The sequence below is a fragment of the Carcharodon carcharias genome, chromosome 32 (genome assembly GCF_017639515.1).
Source record: "Carcharodon carcharias isolate sCarCar2 chromosome 32, sCarCar2.pri, whole genome shotgun sequence".
NCBI classification, from domain to species: domain Eukaryota; kingdom Metazoa; phylum Chordata; class Chondrichthyes; order Lamniformes; family Lamnidae; genus Carcharodon; species Carcharodon carcharias.
This window is the reverse complement of record NC_054498.1, coordinates 16,951,895-16,967,763: the sequence shown is the minus strand read 5'-3', so window position 1 is coordinate 16,967,763 and position 15,869 is coordinate 16,951,895. Positions and strand designations below refer to the sequence as shown.

The 15,869-nt window shown below is 39.8% G+C and overlaps 1 protein-coding gene across 6 annotated transcripts in view; it reads right to left on the bottom strand.

Annotated features, from left to right (window-relative positions):
- The window catches only part of ppcdc (phosphopantothenoylcysteine decarboxylase), a 105,393-nt gene that overhangs the window by 87,136 nt on the left and 2,388 nt on the right, over window positions 1–15,869 (bottom strand). For 5 of the 6 annotated variants that reach the window (XM_041178362.1, XM_041178364.1, XM_041178366.1 and 2 more), the window contains exons 2-3: window positions 5,638–5,733; window positions 3,323–3,451 (exon numbers count right to left, since the gene is read on the bottom strand). In XM_041178362.1, the coding sequence (XP_041034296.1) occupies window positions 3,323–3,451; window positions 5,638–5,733 (225 nt within the window). Of the gene's footprint in view, window positions 1–3,322; window positions 3,452–5,637; window positions 5,734–12,047; window positions 13,191–15,869 lie in introns of those variants that run through there. The other variant, XM_041178365.1, reaches the window with a different exon arrangement.

Genomic DNA, 15,869 nt, shown 5'->3' with positions numbered 1-15,869 from the left:
ACAAAGCTGTGAAACAGTGGACAGGCAGTAAAGAAGGATGATACCATTAACTGTGTCAAACTCGGTGGAGAGTTGAAGAATACTACGGTAATCTTTAAAATTTTCCCATTTCCATTTGCGTTATTGGGGATGGCTATGAAGTGCTTAGTTTCAATGGCCTATGTCATAAATAAAGTAAAATGCTACAGACAAGAATACATGCCAGGGAAATGGCAGGAAGGAAGGCTAAAAAAAGAACTGAAAGGAGTGATATGCAAAACTAGAAAATTACTTTGAAAAGAAAAAGGAAGGAATGCAGAAACCAAGCAAATGAAGCCAAAAAATATGAGAAGTTAGCAAAAAGAGAACTGAAATGGGGAAGGAAACAGTAAAATAAATATGCAGGAATACTAAAGCTAGGTGTTGCCTAAAGTGTGTGTCATTATTTTACATCACAATCTTAGCAATACAAGCTGACAGGTTCCAAATGGTGTGATCCCTTAGTATCTTTGCCAAGCGGGTAAGGCCGCAGCAAGTCATTTTTAAAAAAAATGATTTTTTCATGGGACATGAGCAGTGCTGGCGAGGCATTTATTGCCCATCCCTAATTGGCCTTGAGATGGTGGTGGTGAGCCCCAATGCTGTAGGTATACCCATAATACTGCTTGGGAGGGAGTTATAGGATATTCATCCAGTGACAGCAGAGGAACAGTGATACAGTTCCAAGTTAGGATGTTGTGGGGCTTGGAGAAGAACCTTCAGGTGGTGGTGTTCCCATGTTGCTGCTGCCCTTGTCCTTCTAGGTGGTAGAGATATGGGTTTGGAAATGCTGTCAAAGGAGTTTTGGTGAGTTGCTGCTGCAGTGTGTCTTATAGGTGGTACACACTACAGCCACTGTGCGTTGGTGATGCAGGAAATGGATGTTGGACGTGGTGGATGGGGTGCCAATCAAGCGGGCTGCTTTGTATTGGATAGCGTCAAACCTCTTGCGTGTTGATGGAGCTGCACTCATCCAGGCAATGGAGAATATTCCATCACACTCCTGACTTATGCCTTGTAGATGGTGGACAGACTCTGGGGAGTCGGGAGGTGAGGTACTCACCACAGAATTCCCAGCTCCTGACCTGATCTTGTAGCTACAGTATTTATATGGCCAATCCAGTTCAGTTTCTGGTCAATGGTAACGCCCAGGATATTGATAGCGAAGTGAAACCTTCAACTAATAATAGAGAAGCTCACAGTTTATTCTTGGAACAACCCCTTGAAATGAAAGGCAACCCTGAACCTGATACAGCTGAGAACTAGAATTGTGTGTTTAACTGATGACCATGAGAAAGAGCTAAAAAATATCACTGCTAGTATGATTGCCATTTTCAGACTACCACACAGATGGGTGGTCAATTAAAGCAGATAGATTAAGATGAACAATATTAAGAATGAGTTAGCTTGATACCAAGTCAAAAGGAATTGCAGCCAACTTGCACAGAACTTCAGTCTTGCAAACTTACATTGGTTTAGAACAGCAAGTGACATTCCTCCAGTGGTCTTTGTGTAGAAAATATTGCATAGATGTTAGAGAGAGAAACAAATAATAACTGGAGGTAGTCATTTTGGAGAGCGTGCTGTTCTTATCCACCAAACAAACTCAGTTCCTGAGTGCAAACTAGAGGAAAAAGGGGCAGAAACCAGTTACACCGAGTTTCCATCACTTTCCAGAGCTTTCCTGGGGATAGTTGCAGAGCATTTAAATTGGCTTAGTGAGCCTGCACCTCAATTTCCTGCAGCTGCTTTGAGTGGCACCGATTAGGAAGCCCGCCCAGCAGAAGCAGACAGTTGGCCTTGCGTCTGGTAATAGGGGAAGCTGGGAGGAGCAGGCAGCATGCCATGGAAAAGTCAAGAAAAGCCACTTCCCCCTTGCCACAAAGTTTCTGTCCTTGAAAGCTTCTGACAGTTGATTTTGGACAGTATCCAGAAGACCCCAAAGCCTCTGGCTATTAATGCTTCAGGCATAACAGGCTGGACTTCTGCCCTGATATTAGGCCCAAAGCCCAGGTGTACCCAAGCAAAGGAAAGAAAATATTAACTTTGTGCTAACAAATAAAACCTTTTATTGATCTCTAAGACCCAAGCCTCTAGATAACAAGAATGCAATTTTCTATCAGACAGAACAGCAAGGTACATCTGGAGCTGAGTGGTAAGGACAGATAAACTGCATTCTATCTCAGTGCAATAAAAGCAGTGGTCAGTCCTGCTTGACTAGACAAGAAGGCAGAAGTCAAATAGTTTAACAGTAATGCAGGCACTAATTGATATAGCTTCAACTCTGAACTTTTGCAATGTTTCAGAAAAGGCAGTTGCTTACATTTAGTAATATTTCAATCTGCATTTGTGGGGGTATATTTCACAAACTTAAATAAAATAAAGTGCACTTCTCTAATTCTTTCCTTCCCCTGGAAGAATTACATTTTGTAGAATTTTTTTGAATTTAAAGCGATTTGGATTTGGCAATAAAAACTAAGTTTGATGCAAAATCTCATTATGGGAAAAGTTAATATATAAAAACAAAGGCTGTTTAGGGAAAAAGTTTATTGAAGAGTCTCCAAAAACCATAGGGTTGTTCAAGTTGTTCCCAGAAGCAAAACTTGAGTCATTTATTTTCAAGGAACTGGTTACTGGGGAGGAAAGAAATTTGCACTAAGCTCATGCATCATCAATTTTACTGTCAAAAAATGTATTGCTTCCAGCATAACCACTTTTGATAGGGAATTTGAGTTGACAGGGTGCTATTGTATATTCCATTGTCTTAGTTGCATCTTTACATGTTTTCAATCTGCTAAATGTGCCAACCATGGCTCAGTGGGTAGCGCTCTTGCCTCTGAGTCAGAAGGTTGTGGGTCCAAGGCCCGCTCCAGAGACTCAAGTACAAAATCAAAGTACTGAGGAAATGCCACACTGACAGAAGTGCCATCTTTAAGTTGAGATATTAAACTGAAGACCTTTCTAAGGTAGATGTAAAAGATACTGTGGCACTATTTTCAAGATGAGCAAAGGAACTATCACCGGTGTCCTGGCTAATATTTATCTTTTAATCCACATCACAAATACAGATTATCTGATCATTATCACATTGCTGTTAGTGGAATCTTGCTGTGCACAAATTGGCGGTTGCATTTCCTACACTTCAAAAAGTACTTCACTGGCCATAAAACTCTTTGGGCTATCCTGAGGTCAATAAAAATGCTTTATAAATGCAAGCCTTTCTTTCTTTAAATGTGGGAAGGAAACTTATTAACCAGATTCATGATTCATTTCCAACTGGGAAAAATTGATTAGGTCAACTTACCAATAAGTTGTCACAGATTCCACTGGCTATTTTTCCTAGCGTATTGGCGTCCAAGGGTGCAATGACCATTAGATCTGCCCACCTCCTCAAGTCTATGTGTAGGACAGGATCCGACCTCTGCTTCCACATCTAAAGGGAACAAAACAGATTACAAATGACAGCAGTACTATATGATAGTTGCAATAGCACAAATCAAAGCTATGTGACATCCATTTTTACAATGGTCATGCAGAGAGCAGGTCACAGACAAAATAGGACCCAATGAGCATTGGGGAGTATATGCTATAATTTGGAGGGGCCCAGCAGATATGCAAATGGCTGGAACTGCATAAAAATTTCTCACTACTGCAGCCTTATTTTGAATGAAAGTATTAGCGATGATATAAAAGTGGGGGGGGGGCTCATCTTTCAACCCTTCAACATCTCCCTCAATTACAAAACAACAAACAGAAACCAAAATTATGAAAATAATTTTAATTTTTCATACAGTACATACAGGAAACCAGAGTGGATAAAGAGCCACTGATTTGTGGATTTTTGAATATTTTATAGTCAGAGTTGATCAATTTTTTTGGCACCAGGGGCAGCCATGGATCCCAATGTCTGAGCATTTCTCATGGGGCTATCTAGATTGGCACTCTCAAACATATAGACGTATAAGCCAATGTGTGAAGTGTTGTTACTTGCACACGTTCCATGTTAAATAAAAGCCCAATATATAGCCAGGATTCAAGTGGGACATGAGGACAGGGCCAGGCAGGCTATTTTCATTACATACCCACTGCTGAAACAGTCCAGCAATGTAAACATGCCAACAGCCAGGAGGAATTTTGAATGTTGACAGATGAGAAATGAATGTCACTCCCCACTATACAAATGGGCTTGTCAGACTGTCCCACTGTGGATAAGAGAATCTCGAGGAGTGTTCCTCAGCTTCAGTTGCTAGGTATGGTCTATTTTAAATTATGATTAAACTCTGTGAATGAAAGTTCATCCTTTATCGCAGATTCCTCTAGTAGATTTTACTGAAAGTTAGGCAACTTAAATGAAATCAACTTGTAAGGAAATATAATAAAATTACCAAACTTGGTGAATTAAGATTTCTTTCATATCATGTTTTCACTCACTAGGTTAAACAGACAGCTTAACAAACTATGTGTATTTCGATAGTGGAGGGGAAAGAATGGAAGAGATTTTTCATTTCATTATTTATAATGCTCCTCATATCATAGAAAACCAGGCTCTGCCAAAGTTGGAGGATAGCCAAAAGAATTCTGGAAAAAGCCACTGCTAGCAGATAAATGTTGACATGAGCTTTTGATGAGGAGTGTAACAAATTCAGATCTGCCATTGGTACCTGATCGGACTCGGTGGTCCAGTCACTGGCTTAATGAGGCTGCACGTCTTACTTCATGGGAATGATCTGAGATTTGTCCTGTATCTACTGCAACAGCAACATAGCCCAGCAATATAAAAATAACATTCTCTTGTAATCTGTACTGAATAGTCGTGTATTCTTCAGTTTCTCAGATGTATATAGCAAAAACATAGTGAGACATATGAATGATCAAGCTGCTTTATTTCCCAGTCAGCTGAACAAATCGAAAGTTATGACCCCTATATTACAACTCACTTTGATGTAATAATATAAAAATAGTAAATACGTTAAGCTACCCAACTTCAGTAAGCCCTTGAGTTAAAGTCAATTTTCAAAGACCACTTTTCAATCTTTCATCATTCTCAGAGCCCTTTACAGGATCACCTTTCTTTTTAAATTTAAAGATGATCCCTTGACACTAGTATCAGCTTTTGATCAACATTAGCTGTACTCTTCTCTCCCAAAACAGAATCCACCAGCCTAAGACCCCTGCAAAGTTCAAATGAATAAATCTATTGCAAAAATGAGGGTGAATAATCACTTAAATTTCAAACTGTTGCCAGAACACTGGTTTGAGCACCCGATTTGATAGCTAGTCTTCACCTTCAAGCCTTGTTGTCTTACAGGTTTAACTTCTTGAGAGTTTAGCTTTGCTCAACAGTAGTATTTGAACATATTACACCAAGGATCCCAGTGGTAGCATAGTCTGAAATTTCAAAATATGACAAAGAACTACTTGAGAATATCTGCTGGGATTATATAACATGTAGAGGAAGTTCCATTCATATACTGACAGAAGTATTTTCCAAGATAAAACGTAATTTGAATAAAATAAGGAACTGTTTAAATAGAATACAACTGGTTGTTCAGTGGAAGGGCTTCATTTGCTCATTTTATTTGCATAGAATTCTTAAATAATGAACAAAGAATACATTACCTCCCACTCATCTGAGTCACTATATATTTTAGCAGGGACATCTTTGGAGTCATAAAAATGTTTTGCATGCTCTGTGGTCACCACAATTACTTCAACCTTTAAAATAGAGAGAGAGACAATAAGAGAAAAACTATTTTGTAGTGTTGCATAACAATTGGAAAGAAAGGGCATAAGAGAATGATTTCTAGGGTAAATAACAGGGTTTTCATTTCAAGACCAATGGCTTGCCTATATCGGTATACACTCCATCGTTGTGGCTGGTCCAAGTAAGCTTCTGCTTCCTAAGTGGTTGTTCACAGTAAGAACACGCAATTACCATGTCATAGTCGAAGCGTTTACTCTGTTTTTCGCTCTCCACAGATGCTGCCAGACCTGCTGAGTTTTACCAACATTTTCTATTTTTATTACGCATCTACCATGCTTCTTTATTACAATACTCTAACTTACTGTACCAAATCTCCTACAGTTTAATCACATTCTCAATCACTATGGTTGGGATTGACGTATTTGGTCTCCAAGAAACCACAGTACTGTCAGAAACAGAAGTAAATTTATATCTTAAAAAAAATCAATATTTCACTTCAGCAACCAACATTTGTTACAATTTGGCTTTTGCTTCATGTGAAAACTACTTTCTCTCTAATGGGCTACAATAGCATAACAGTTATAGTATTGTTATTAATGATCCAGAGGCATGCACTAATGATCTGGTGGCATGAGTTCAAATCCCACCAAGTTAGCTGGGGAAATTTTAATTCAGTTAATTATTTAAAAAGTAAATCTGGAATAAAAAGCTAGTATTACACATGATAACTTTGAAACTACAGGATTGTTGTTAAAAACTCAACTAGTTGACTAAAGTCCCTTAGGGAAGGAAATCTGCTGTCCACACCTGGTCTGGCCTATATGTGGTTGACTCTTAACTGCTCAATGAAATAGTCTAACATGCCACTCAATTGTCTCAATTAGAGGTTGGAAATAAATGTTGAACTTGCCAGAGACATCCAGATCCCATGAGTGGGTAAAGCTAACACAACCTTTTGTGAGACATAGCTAGCTGAAGCAAATTTAAATAAGTGGAGGTCACACATTTTACTTTTGAATTGCAGTCACTGTTGTTATGGAAGCAAAATTAGGTAGACAATTCACATGCAGTAAGTTAGCATAAACACAGTGAATGAATGAGCAAATAAGATTTCTGATTGTGTTGGCTGAGAGGTATGTTGGCCAGGACATCAGAAGTGGGATCTTTTAAATCCAACTGAGAAAGGAAATGGCCTGAGTGGAAAATGGCGACGTGCCTACGTGCAACGTTCCATTACGCATGACGAGAATGGAAGTTGGCACGGGAAGATGGATATATTCCCCAAAACATATTGCCAAAGTCAGGTGTGCACAACAACATTTATCCTTGTGCTTGGGGGGGGTGAAATCACCTTGAGGTTAATTAAAGTTAGTTTGCATATGCTTTCTTTAGGTTCATTTTCCAATGTAAAAGTGGTGCATGCTACAAGCAAAAAGCTGCATTAAATTTCCTGATCTGAGAAAATTCAATAAAACGAGTACGTAACAGCTTTGTCAAGACCATAGTCTTCCTCCCTCCTGCCACAGTCTTTTTTCCCACAGCTATTATCTTACTGATCTCCAGGTGTCTTGAAACGTTACAAGAGCTTTGCTTTAACACCACAGTGTTAAAAAAACACAATAAAATAACATCACAGCTGAAGCACATTTCCACTGTAACTGTAAGAACTTTACCACAGGCAAAGGGCCATTCCTACACTTCACTGCTCAACAAGTTCAAGCGCAAAACTTGCCTCAATGACCCATTGGGAAAGTGTTGTCATTTTGAACCATTTAGATAAAACGGTCTTGGATCAACATGTGCCTCAACTGTGGAGTTAGTGGGGATGGGGATTAGCAATAGGAAAGAAACTGTTTGACTGACAGTAAGGATTATCCATTTGGTTGATATAATGTTGATTCTCCAATTGACACTGGAAGTGGACTGACATAAGGATGGAGATGTTGGTTAACCAATGGCAAGAGTGTGGGGCTGGGGCAGTTGGCAGCAGGAGGTCATGTGATGATAGCTTCAGGAATGCATCCAAGCAGAGTTTGCACCCCTAGTCCCGTTCCAGGAATTTGAGCTCATAAGGTACTCTGGCTAATGCAGTCCTGAGGAAATGCCGCCTTAACAGAAAGTGGGGTTCTTTGGACATTCAATTTGGATATTCAACAAATTTCCTATCTCCCTCTTCCTGCTTTATAGTGTGCATTGAACACCTTACTTGAATAGCAGGGGAGCCTTCCTTGCAGATATTTCCCTGAACTAAAATCAGGTCAACTGTTCATTCACCTCATTGCTGTGGGTAAGGGTTAGTGGCTGTTCTGTACTTGTCTACTTTAAGTCACTGCACTTTTCAGCAGCAGTGAAAAAACGGTCAAGCATACATGAGTTTTTCAAATCCAGTCAGTCTTTCTGGAATTGTATATGTTTGAAATAGAGAGAGGAAAATAAAAGGATCATCTGTGAAAGATGGAGAAAGAAGCCTGACAGGAAAATGACATCAGGGCCAGGGTATGATTTGGTTAAAAATACTGGTTTGATTTACCACAGTTGTTGATTTAAAAAAAACACCAGTGTCCTATTATTTTAAATTGCAGTGTTGAAACACATAAAAAGAGTCATTAAAGATACTGAAAGTGCAAATAAACAAGCTTTATGTGCATATATTGGTGTACCACAAGCAGGAATTTAATGGCTTTATCCTTATGTAATGATGTGAAAATAGTCTAATTTGGACACAAAACATATAGCTGAAGATGAACGCCACAAATATAAACACATTAAATCATACAACACAGGAGGAGGCCATTTGGTTCCTTGAAAGGCCTGTCAATTAGTCTCATGCCCCTATCGTCCTGCAAAAAAATGTTGTCTTCAAGTATATATTTTATTCCCTTTCGAAAATTATAATTGCATCTGTTTCCAGTGTCCTTTCAGGTGGTACAAACGAGAACACAACAAACTGCTGCACAATAAAATTCTCATCTCCCCTCTGGTCCTTTTGCCAATCATCTTAAATTTGTGTCCTCTGGTTATCAACTCTTCTGCCACTGGAAACAGTTTCTCCTTTTTTCAAATTTCCCAAGCCTTTTGTGCCCTAAGGAGAATAACTTCTCTGGTCTCCACATAACTAAAGTCTCTCAATCCTGGAATTATTCTAGTCAATGCCTGCACTCTCTTTAAGGTCTTGACATCTGAAGTGTGGTGCCCAGAACTAAAGGGGATACTCCAGCTGGGACCTAATCAGTGATTTCTAGAAGTTTAGCATAACTAGCTTGCTTTTGTACCCTATCCCTCTATTAATGAAGCCAAGAATCCCATATGGTTTTAACAGCCTTATTAACTTGTCCTGCGACTGTCAAAAACATGTGTCGATTTGGTTAATCATTAAACAACTGGTCCAGAGATGATTAAAAGGTATGTCTTTTTTTCAATTCACACTTATTTCAACATTTTTCCTGGAGCAATAATTGCTTCAAGAAGAGTCTATGGAAGGCATTAGGGGCACAGTGTGGGCCTGGGACAGAAAAGAGGGAGGAGAAAAGCAACAGTTAATTTCGGTCATTATCACATTGCTGTTTGTTGCCATGTTTTCTTCATAGAACGGTAACTACACTTCTAAAGTACTCAATAACTGTAATGCACTTTGGGACGTTGTGATTATGAAAGATGCTTTATAAATGCAAATCTTTCCTCCTTTCTTATATAGATACTGATAGGGATGGAAATCCAACTGTAATCAAACTAAAATAGGAAACAGGGCAGATGTGCAATAGTAATCTTAGTGCAGGGTTGTATCCGGCCACGGGTTGAGTTCTCTGAACTGGATTTCTAACCACATGGGTAGAAGTTCATTATGCAGATGGAACTAGAGAGTTGCCTGCCACATTTGGCAACATTACACCAAAAAACCCTAAGATTTTTAAAATTAATGGCATAATATGTCTTAAGATGTACAAACACATTTGTTCAACTGGTTAGGTTTTCCAAAGAGGGGAGGAAGGCACAAATGAGCCTAACATGCTATTTGATAAACTGCCCACTTCAGTAGGGAATACCTCACAGGAAAAGACACACCAAAAGTGAGCCCTTTCCCCTTTGAGGAAAAACAGGGAGAAAAGGGTGGTGTTCGCCAGCTAGGAGCAGATTGGATTGGCAGAGGCTGCAAAATCATTTGTCAGCCTTCCTCTCAAGTTAGTCACCCAAGAGAGGATGGGCAGGAGAACCGTAATCTTATGCAGATGTCCTCTACTATACACACAGCTGGTTTTCATTTTTTTTTCCCTTGGGAAAGTCATTGCACTGAGAGAGAAAAGGCCCACAGAGGGCACTTAAGGCCACCGAATAAGAGTCATAGCCTTGAGGAGAACGAAGGACCCAAATGAAATTTTCTTTTAAAGTGCTTGTGATAAAGCTATATAATTGAGTGAGTTTGATATTTTATGTCAATAAGAAATGTTGTTTATTCCAAATGTGTTAAGAAAAACACCAACTTGCATTGAGAGAGCACTTTAATGTAGTAAAAAAAATGACAGGGGTATTATAAACATGACTTGACACCGAGCTACAGAAAGAGATTTTGGGGCAGGCGACTAGAGAGGTAGGTTCTCAGGAGTGTCTTAAAACAGAAAGGAGGTGTGCAGACATTTAGGAAGGGAATTCCAGTGCTGATGGCCTAGACTGCTGAAGGTAAGCCCATCAACCTGTGCTGAAAATTAGGGATGCTCAAGATGCCAGAATTGGAACCAATGGTGAGGAAGAAAATTAGCTACAATTCATAATTTTTCCTTTTCCATCGGAGCGAAGGGATTAAAAATTAAGCAGGTTTGAAACTAAACGTAATTGACTACAGAATATGATACATCTTTTTGATTAAATGCATCATCTGTTTGTATATAGCACCCTCTAGTGATCTTTCTGCTCATTTCCTGGCTGAAGATTCAATGAAGCAGGCAAATCACATAGGCCAGCTAGTCTTGGGACTATGGGCTCAGGAGACAAAGCAGAATGCCATGGAGTTGTCAGTGCCACTCTCTCTTACAGAACCTGATCCCCTTCCTCACAAGTGCCAGGTTAGCACAAGCCCCATCACTGAACACTCCTCACTGCAATGTATAGAAGTGCATTGCGATCCATGATGCTCACTGCATTTATCTCCAAGTAGAGAAAATGAAAGACTTGCATTTCTGTAGTGCCTTTCACAGTCTCAGGACTTCCCAAAGCACTTTGCAGCAAATTATGTACTTTTTGAAGTGTAGTCACTGTAGGAAATGTGGCAGTCAATTTCACATAAAGCAAATTCCCACAAACAGATAATGACCAGATCAAAAACAGAATTACCTGGAAAAACTCAGCAGGTCTGGCAGCATCGGCGGAGGAGAAAAGAGTTGACGTTTCGAGTCCTCATGACCCTTCAACAGAACTCAATAATGACCAGATCATCTGTTTTAGTAATGTTGGTCAACATTGGTCAGAATACTAGGGCGAACACCTCTGCTTTGCCTGAAAGTAGCACATCCACCTGCATGGGCAGAAGAGTGTCTAACATCTCATCTGAGATGACAGACCTCTGATAGAGCAGTGCTCTGTCAGGCAGTGTCACCCTAGATTTTGTACTCAGCTCCCAGCAGGAGGACTTGAACCCACCTTTTTGACTCAGAGACGACAGTCCTACCGAGTGAGCCATGGCTGACACTAGAATCATATGCATTCTGTAGGGAACCAAGGCCTGAGAGCGTGCAAACTCCATGCATACCATAAAGTCATGCGAAAAACAACAGATACAAGCAGAAATCATACAAGTCTCCCAAGATACACAACAGCATATTTTCTTTGCTCCTAAACACTTTGAAAAGAAGAGCTGTGCCAAAGGAATGAAGGTTGACAAATCCTACTCTCCTAACAAAGAAAATGGAATAAACCAGAAAATTCTGAGTTTTAATGTCACCGAATCCCTTAACACAGGATGAACCATTTAAAATGCATGAGCTACTTAGGGACAGTTAGCATGGAATTGTAAAGGGCAAGCAATGATCAACATATTTAATTGAATTTTTTCAGCAGATCATAGAACCTTAAGAGGTCACTTAGTTCTTTGAAACACTGTCCAATTAGTCCCACTCCCCTGTTCTTTCCCCGTAGCCCTGCAATTTTCTCCCCTTCAAGTATTTACCATATATACCTGAGTAATGGTCGATCATGTGTAAAGGTCAATCCCTGACTTATGGCTTTAAAAAATACATTTTTCATATATCCTGAGTGTATATCAACCCCCGACTGTTAGTCAAAAAATCCAAACGCTTTACACTTACAACCCACTCACCGCTGAAGTCAAACTCACCCTGGTGCAAACTGATAGAATCATAGAATAGATGCCATTGAAGGCTCCTCATGTCTGCACACGTCAACATGTGCTGTCAAGGATTACCACCTCACTGGTGTGAGAGAATTCTTTCTGCACAGCTTTTGGTGGCAGGGTTGATGAGAACAGTCTCTGACCTTTCAACTCTGCGATAATGAGGCAATGGGAGAGGATGGATTTCAACTCCTCGAAATTATTACTCATGTAAAAATCAACCCCCTAATCTTCGATTAAAAATTTAGTCTTAGAAACTGAACTTTTACACAAGTATATACGGTATCCAATTTCCTTTTTGAAAGTTAGCATTGAATCTCCTTCCATCACCCTTTCAGACACCACAAAATCATTTAGATAAAGCAAAATATTGTACATGTGGAGTTCCAAAAAGCATCTGTTACTCATTGCAAACAGGGGAAACAAGAGAGAATTGCATTTTTAGTGCCTTTCACAACCTAAGGACATTGAAAAGTGATTTAGAACTAATGAATTACTTTCTGAACATTAGTCACTATTGTCATGTAGGAAGGGAATACTGTTGGAAAGATGACTAGGAGACAAAGCTCCACATCAATTTGTGCTGAGACTTCACTTTTCCATTTCTATAGAACCAACGTGATCATAGGCAACAGGAACATGACACTGGAACTTGGTGACTATCAGATTAGGGGATATGACAAGCTGAGGAAGAACGAGCAAGACTGTGGAGGAGGAGGTGGTGGGTAGAAGTGACTGAAGTGGGCAGATAGGCTGCAAACACAGTTAAATGCAAAGAAACGGGATGCAGTTTGCATTGTGAAAAAATAGCAAACTAAAATACAGCCTCAGATTAATTGTAGGTAGAAAAAATAAATTTAGAAAGAGAAAATTATCTAATTGAATTGCTAAGTATCCATTTTGCAATTGCGGCAGGTCTTTTGACTGAGTGGGAAAACCACGGTTTCAAGTGTCATTACAGAGACTTAAAAACATCTGGGCTGCATTTCACTGAAGTATCAAGGGAATGCTGAATTGTCCATGGGACAGTCTTTCAGATAACATTAAATCAAGGCACCGTCCACCCATGAGTGGATGTAAACAATCCCCTAGCTCTATTCAAAGAGCTGGGCAGTAGTCCTGGTACCCAGGCCAGTATTTAGCTCTCAAACAATGTAACCAAAACAAGCAATTGTACCATTTATCTCAATGTAAATTGCACGCCACGTTTCCCTACGTTAGGACAGTGACTACACTTCAAAAGTACTTCATTGTCTGGGACGGATTTTCGGATATCCTGAGGGCACAATATATAAACGTTAGTTTTTTTTATTTAACTACTCGCAGCTGTTGCTCCTTACTCACTTACGGTGAGGTGATGTGTGGTAAGGCAATGCATTGTAGGGTGCGAGATAACAATATTTAACCTGGAAATAGTATTTCATCACATTGAACATATGTGATGACTTATCAAGGCCCTGTGGACAGCACTCTGCAATGCTGTCAGTGGTAGTATATAAACCATCTCTACACACACTGAATGTGTAAAGGTATCTGTAGGTGTGATTTACTCACTATACTTCACAATGTTATATTTTTCACTGTGCCGTTATTTCCATTCAAGTACTTTACATCAGGAACTCTGAATTTTCAGGGCCAGGCTGATGAGAGGCACTATTTATTCATCAAATATGGCTCATAGGACCTGTCCACAGGAGATCCAACATGTAAGCTGTGGGTGCCCAATCTATTCCTCCATTGTTTTCATTATTGCTCTATGGCTACGGAGGTTAACAACAATCAATTTCTAAGAATGTGGCGATCTGATTGGAGTCTGCCTAAGCACATCTTGACTTTGATACTATATAAGGGTAACTTGTTTTGGTACTATCTGGTATTCAAAAGCAATGACAGCAAAACAGGAGTCAAGGATTTCTAACATTTTTTTGCATGAGAATGAGGTGCTGAAATCAAAAAGACCTCCATTTACACAATGCCTTTCACAACGTTAGGATGCCCAATGAAGTACTTCTGAAGAGCAATCACTGTCGTAGGAAGTGTAGCAGCCAATTTATACAATATTCTACAGTATGTTCCCAATCCAAAGAGAAAGCAGGCATTATTGGATCTGATTATTGGGAATGAGGTGGGCCAAGTGGATCAAGTGTCAGTAAAGGACACTTAGGAGTCAGTGATCAAAGAATCATAAGGTTTAGGCTGACTATGGAAAAGTACATGGTGCAATCCAGAGTAAGAATAATCAACTGTGGGATAGCAAAATTCAATGTGGTAAGAATGAATGTGACCCAGATAAATTGGAATCAAGCAATGGCAAGACTGTAACTAAATAATGGGCTACCTTCAAAGAAGAGATAGTTGGGGTACAGTCAAGGTATATTCCTACAAAAAGGAAAGATAGGCCAAATAAATCCAGAGATAGAGATTAAACTGAAGCATAAAAAGTGTGCTTATGACAGATGACAGCTGGATAACAGAATTGAGAATCAGGCCAAATGAAGAAGTGAAATGACAAAATAAGTAAAGCAAGGAGAGAGTATAAGAGACTGGCTGCTAACATAAAAGGGAATCTAAATATCTTCTATAGGCACATAAATAATATAAGGGTGGTAAAAGGAGGATTAAGCCAAAAAGCCGATCTACGTATGGAGGCAGGGGGTATAGCTGAGGTACTAAATGAATACATTGCATCTGTCTTTACCAAGATGCTGCTGCCCAGGGCATGATGAAAGGTAAGGTAGTTCAGACATTTGAAGGGTTTAAAATTGAGAAGGAGCGGGTATTGAGTCGGCTGTCTGTAGTTAAAATTGGTGAGGAACCAGGACCGGGTGAGATTCATCCAAGGATATAAAGAGAAGCGAGTAGAAACTGTGGAGACACTGACTATAATATTCCAATCTTAGACGCAGGGGTGGTGCCAGAGGAGTGGAGAATTGCAAATGTTATATTCATGTTTAAGAGTGTGTAAAGCTAAGCCCAACAAGGACGAGCCAGTCAGTTTAACCTCAGTGATGGCAAAGCTCTTAGAAACAATAATTTGGGGCAAAATTAATAGTCATGAGCAAATGCAGGCTAATTAAGGAAAAGCAACAAGTTTTGTTACAGGCAAATAGTGTTTAACTAACTTGCTTGAGTGTTTTGATGAGGCAACAGAGGGAGTTGATGAGGGTAATGCTGTTGATTGGGCTTCCAAAAGGCATGTGATGAAGTGCCACACAAAAGATTTGTGGGCAAAGTTAGTACTCATGGAATAAAAGGAACAGCAGCAACATGGGCACAAAATTGGCTGAGTGACAGGAAACAGTAGCGATGAACGGTTGCCTTTCAGATGAAGGTTTCTGGTGGAAATCACCACGGTATAGTGTCAGGACCCCTGCTCTTCCTGATGTATATAAATGACTTAGACCTTGACGTGCAGGGTTCAATTTCAAAATTTGCAAATGATGCAGGAGTGTATAGGACTTCGAAAGGACATAGAAAGGTTGGTGCAATGGGCAGATGAAATTTAATACAGAGTATGAAGTGATTCATTTTGACAGGAAGAACAGAGACAATATAAAATACAAGGAACAACTATAGAGGCGGTGTAGGAGCAAAGGGACCTGGGTGCATATGTACACAAAACACTGAAGGTGCCAGTTCAGGTTGAGAGCATGGTTAATAAAGCATACAGCATCATGGGCTTTATCAATAGGTGCACACAGTACAAAAGCAAGGAAGTTATGTTAAACCTGTATAAAACACTGGTTTGGTTTCAACTGGAGTACTGCGTCCAGTTCTGGGCACCACACTTTAGGAGGATGTGAAGGC